General features: G+C 39.7%; 1 protein-coding gene across 1 annotated transcript; it reads right to left on the bottom strand.

The window, feature by feature from the left end:
• Positions 1 to 3,495: 3,495 nt before the first annotated feature.
• LOC311130718 (beta-1,3-galactosyl-O-glycosyl-glycoprotein beta-1,6-N-acetylglucosaminyltransferase 3-like) lies at positions 3,496 to 4,809 on the bottom strand (the record flags this gene model as incomplete). Its single annotated transcript, XM_084163508.1, has 1 exon — positions 3,496 to 4,809. The coding sequence occupies one exon, from the start codon at positions 4,807 to 4,809 to the stop codon at positions 3,496 to 3,498; it is 1,314 nt and encodes a 437-aa protein (XP_084019634.1).
• Positions 4,810 to 6,000: the final 1,191 nt, after the last annotated feature.

Genomic DNA, 6,000 nt, shown 5'->3' with positions numbered 1-6,000 from the left:
TAAATTAGGCCCTAATCTATGGATTTCACATTACTGGGAATACACCTTTTTTTTTAAAGGTAGGGGCGTGGATCAGAAAACCAGTCAGTATTTGGTGTGACCACCATTTGCATCACACAGCACAACACATCTCCTTTTCATTGAGTTGATCAGTGGTCTGTGGAATTTTGTCCCACTCCTCTTCAATGGTTGTGTGAAGTTGCTTGATATTGGTGGGAACTGGAACACGCTGTCGTACATGTTGATCCAGAGTATCCCGAACATGCTCAAGGGGTGACATGTCTGGTGACTATGCAGGCTTCCAGGAATTATGTACAGATTCTTGCGACATGGGGCCGTGCATTATCATTCTGAAACATGAGGTGATGGCGGCGGATTAATGGCACAACAATGGGACTCAGGATCCATAAAAATTGTATGTACTACCAAATTCTCTAAAATGACATTGGAGCAGCTTATGGTAGAGAAATGAACAATACATTCTCAGGAAACAGCTCTGGTGGACATTCCGGCAGTCAGCAATTCAATTGCACGCTCCCTCAAAACTTCAGACATCTGTGGCATTGTGCTGTGTGACAAAACTGCACATTGTAGAGTGGCCTTTTATTGTCCCCACCACAAGGTGCACCTGTGTAATGATCATGCTGTTTAATCAGCTTCTTGATATGCCACACCTGTCAGGTGGATGATTTATCTTGGTAAAGGAGAAATGCTCACGAACAGGGATGTAAATACATTTGTGCACAACATATAAGAGAAATAAGCTTTTCGAGCGTATGGAACATTTCTGGGATCTTTTATTTCAGCTCAATAAACATGGTACCAACACTTTAGATTTTGTGTCTTTATTTTTGTTCAGTGTAATTCAAAATGAAAAGCTGAAATGTCTTGAGTCAATAAGTATTCAACCCCTTTGTTATGGCAAGTTTAAATAAGTTCAGGAGTACAAATGTGCTTAACAAGTCACATAATACATTGTTAAATGGACTCACTCTGTGTGCAACAATAGTGTTCAACATGATTTGTGAAAGAATGCCTAATCTCTGTGCACCACACATACAATTATCTGTAAGGTCCCTCGGTCGAGCAGTGAATTTCAAACACAGATTCAACCATAAAGTACAGGGAGGTTTTCCAATGCCTCGCAAAGAAGGGCGGGCACCTATTAGTAGATGGGTATAAATAAAACAATCAGACATTGAATATCCATTTGAGCATGGTGAAGTTATTAATAACACTTTGGATGGTGCATCAATACCTCCAGTCATTACAAAGATACTACCTAAGTCTGTTGCCGGAGAGGAAGGAAACCGCCCAGGGATTTCATCATGAGGCGTATGGTGTCTTTGAAGCAGTGACAGTTTAATGGGTGTGATAGGAGAAACCTGAGGATGGATCAACAACAAAGTAGTTACTCCACAATACTAACCTAATTGACAGAGTGAAAAGAAGGAAGCCTGTACAGAATACAAGTATTCCTAAACATGCACGCTGTTTGCAGTAAGGCACTAAAGTAAAACTGGAAAAAAACATGGCAAAGAAATAAACTTTTTTTCTGAATACAAAGCGTTATGTTTGGGGCAAATCCAACACATCACTGAGTACCACTCTAAATATTTTCATGGTGGTGGCTGCATCATGTTATGGGTATGCTTGTCATCGGCAAGCATTAGGGAGTTTTTTTTATGCTAAAAATAAACGTAATAGAGCTAAGCACAGGCAAAATCCTAGAGGAAAACCTAGTTCAGTCTGCTTTCCACCAGACCCTGGGAGACAAATTCACCTTTCAGCAGGACAATAACCTAAAACACAAGGCCAAATATACACTGGAGTTGCTTAACAAGATGACGTTGAATGTTCCTGAGTGGCGTAGTTACAGTTTTGACTTAAATCGGCTTGAAAATCTATGGCAAGTCATGAAAATGGTTGTCTAGCAATAATCAACGACCATCTTGAGAGAGCTTGAAGAGTTTAAAAAAGAATAATGTGCAAATATTGTACAATCCAGGTGTGCAAAGCTCTTAGACTTACCCAGAAACTCACAGCTGTAATCGCTGCCAAAGGTGATTCTAGCATGTATTGACTCAGGGGATTGAACACTTATATAATCAAGATATATTAAGGTTTTCTTTTTCATTAATTTGTTACAAATGTTAGAATTGTTCTTCCAATTTGACATTACAGAGTATTTTGTGTAGATCACTGACAAAAATGACAAGTAAATCCATTTTAATCCCACTTTGTAACACAACAAAATGTGGAAAAAGTCAAGAGGTGTGAATACTTTATGACATAGTCAAACATTATGTTATTTATGCTGAATTATTTCCTTTTGAAAAGTTGGTGGTAATGTCCAAACTAACCCCCCCAAAAATATTCAGGGGCTTAGTAAATATTTCCACATAAGTATGCAGGTTTCAGATTTTACTTCAATATTTTATTACCTTACTTAATTTTTGTGTTCAAACTGCATGACATTCGAAAATGTAAATTCAATTTAATACACTGCAAAATCTAAACAATTATTTGTGTGTAAAAACAACTACGAGGGAAGTACTGTTTAATTTACTCCAATTTCATATTTTCTCTCAACTTAAGAATTGTAAATTCCTGCAACAACTTGACATGTGGCTCCATTTTTAGAGGATTGTGTGGGTAATTCAATGAATTATATTTTTACACAATGTTGTGTGCATGTTGGAAGAAATAAAATGATATTTCTATATTAGTATTGGGCAGTTGCTGTGCTATGAGGTGTAATAGATCATGATGAACGGATATCAAAACTGTTGGGCAAATTGACTTTCAAAGATGTCATTAGCCATTCCCACCAGAGCTAATTCACGCACATCACCCTTAATATCAGAGGCAAATGCAGCATCCTACAATGTTTGCAGCTCTTTGCCACTTTCTGCTAGTAGAATGAGCTCTGTGTTCAACAATGCCTGCTAAAGTGTGTTAAATGGCTATCACGAAAAATAGATCATTAAATGTTTCTTATAAATTCAAATGGGCAGTTAAGGACGACTTGACATCACATTTCAGTCAGAAGAAGGTGGCAGTCTCTTCAAATGAAAAGGAAAGTTAAAGAGTAAGGCAACTAGCCAAGCAATAGACTACATATTAGTTATTAATTTGCTTGAGGTCAACGGTTGATTTGGTTTGGAAGTGAATAACAATGCAACTAACTTTATTGAAACAGGAAATTGCAAAATTGAGGGTGAAAAAGTTTTATTTCAACACTCGGCAAGTATTCGTTTTTTTTTTACAATCTCCATTGATGTCATTTATACTGTCTAATGATATAACTGTTGTAAAGACAGTGTATTCTAAGTGCGACATTACGTTTTTTGGTATAATTTAGCAGACGTTCTTATCCAGAGCCACTTCTAATCAGTGCATTCAATTCAATATGTAAAACAAACACGTATAAAAATCATACAAAAACACAATTGAAATAAATATACATTACAGTGTTTGCAACCCTTTTTCATTTCATAGCTTTTTACAGATACTCCCAGATGAACCATATGTTGCTTTGAAACGAAGGTAAGATTCCAGACATCGAATGGCTACATCATCCACCTCTGGGTCAAACTTGTTAGCGATGAGGTGGTGGTGTTGTAGGAGCCACCGGAGATCTCCAGCCCCGTAGACACACACAGCTCTCCTGGAGGCACCGGAGCAGGGTGGATATGGGGCTCCTTTCCTCACATCTCCTTCCAGGTAACTCCACTTCACCATGCGAGCGATGGCGTTCATGTCTGTTTCATGGTACTTAATGTGGGGAGGGTTAGACCCTGGCACTGAGGGCATGCGCTGCAGAGTTGCCCACAGGTGCTCATCAGGACTGTAGGTGTCCCTCTCCCACTCCAGCAGGGCCAGAACCTCCTGGCTGTCAAACACGTGATGGACAAAGGCCCTGGAGACCACGAAATAGGCATTTCCGGAGAACATGGGGGTGCTGATTGGAGGAGGGCTCTTCGTAACGCCCGTCCTGACCACTATGTTGTTGGTGATGTTGTGCTGATACTGCCACTGGTGTTTCTTATAGTCGACGATGGTCTCAGACTCCATGCTGTTCCTCCCGTTGAGCAGTTTGAGTGACTGAACCATCTCTGCGTTAGTTTTAATGGGGAAATCTGTTCCACAGGTATTGAGCAGGTACCTCCACTGGACAGGTGACTTCAACAGGTCCCTCATACAGTTTAGATCTGCCTGCACTCGAGACCACGATGCGTAAACTACACTCTCTGTCTTACTTGCCACAAACACATTGGTAAAACAAGACACAATAGCCTTTACTGCAGTCCTGAATTCCTCCGAGGATTTCTGGTCCACATGCACGCAGTATACATTCTGAGGTGTGTACACGGCACGCAGGAGTCGCTCAAACATCTCAATCTTCTCATGGACCACCATGGAGTAGGCGATGGGGAAGTCTCTCTCCTCCACACTCAGGGGCATCATGACGAACCCTCTGTCTGTAACGTAAGTTTTACAGTTTCGGGTCACGTGGTGGTAGAACACCTCAGACAGAAGCTTGGGCTTAATCTTTGTTTTCAGAAGTCTTCTGAGCTGCTCCTTGTCAATGCCCTTCAGGTCTCCTCTGATGATAGCTGAGCAGGCTGGCAGGTCGTCTGCGTAGTCTTGTGGCAGGAGGTCAGGTGCTGGGAGCGGGCTCCTCTCAGAGCAGGTTGGGCGTCTCAGAGTGTTCCAGAGGAGAAGAGAGATCGAAGCGCACATTAGGATGAGAGAGAGGTTTCTGAAGAAGCGTATATGTGATCTTGATGACCTAAGGGGAACCATAACTATTTATCTATGTATTATTCGTATTTGTGTGCAGACCATAGCCTGGGAGCACTGCTGTGAAATGATGAATGTCACACACACACTCAACTCAGTTTAAAGTGAGTAGGTAATTATTAACTTTAATGGGCATGGCTTTATACTGTCTACAAATCCTTGAAATTAAAAGGGTCTAAACTTGGAACAAATGTTGAAAATGAATTACTAGCATACAATACCACACTTTTCAGCAGTTCCAAGTATTGGCATGATGCTCTAAATTACACAATTCTAACCCACTTACCCCACGCAACCAATATTGTTGGACACCCCCCCCCCCCATATAGACTTATGTACATCTATAACACTTGGCCATATGCAGGTCATGGTTGGATGTCGTCTCGGCACCCAGGACCAAATCTCCAGCTACTAATTTTAATAGTTAAACCTGTCATGAGAGAATGGGGTTGGTTGCAGTCAATTCACTCAGTTCAGGAAGTAAACTGAAAATGTAATTCCAGCTTTCCTTGTTGCTTTTATTGCCTCATTAGAGAGGCAATATTAAGGCTTCGCTTGACAGTTATAGTGACACATGATCCAGTCAAACAGTATGTTATTTCTGCTGAATTATTTCCTTTTGAAAAGTTGGTGGTAAAGTCCAAACCAACCATAAAAAAAAAAATTCTTACTAAATATTATGATTTTCACATAAAAATGCAGGTTTCTGATTTCTCTTCCATATTTGAATACTTTACTTCATTTTGTGTATTCAAAAGGCATGAGATTAGAAAATGTAAATGTAATATACTGCAAAATCTAAACAATTATTTGTGTGTAAAATCTATTTAATTTATTCCAACTTAATAATATTGTCTCTTAATTTAAGAACTTTAAGTTCTTGCAACAACTTGATGTGGCTCCGTTTTTAGAAGATTGTGTGTATTTTTTGTTTGTTTGTTGCATTATTACATTTTTACACAATGTTGTATGCATGTTTGAAGAAAGAAAATAATATTTCTATATTAGTCTTAAGCAGTGTGCTATGCTATGAGGTGTAATGGATCATAAGGAACGGATATCAAAACTGTCGGGCAAATTGACGTTCAAAGATGTCCTTAGCCATTCCAACCTGTGCTAATTCACGTGCATCACCCTTAATGTCAGAGGCAAATGCAGCATCCTACAATGCTTGCAGCTCTACTGCCACTTTCT

The sequence above is a fragment of the Coregonus lavaretus genome (genome assembly GCF_964263955.1).
Source record: "Coregonus lavaretus genome assembly, chromosome: 6".
NCBI classification, from domain to species: domain Eukaryota; kingdom Metazoa; phylum Chordata; class Actinopteri; order Salmoniformes; family Salmonidae; genus Coregonus; species Coregonus lavaretus.
The sequence above is the reverse complement of the archived record's forward strand: the minus strand, read 5'-3'. Positions and strand labels throughout refer to the sequence as shown.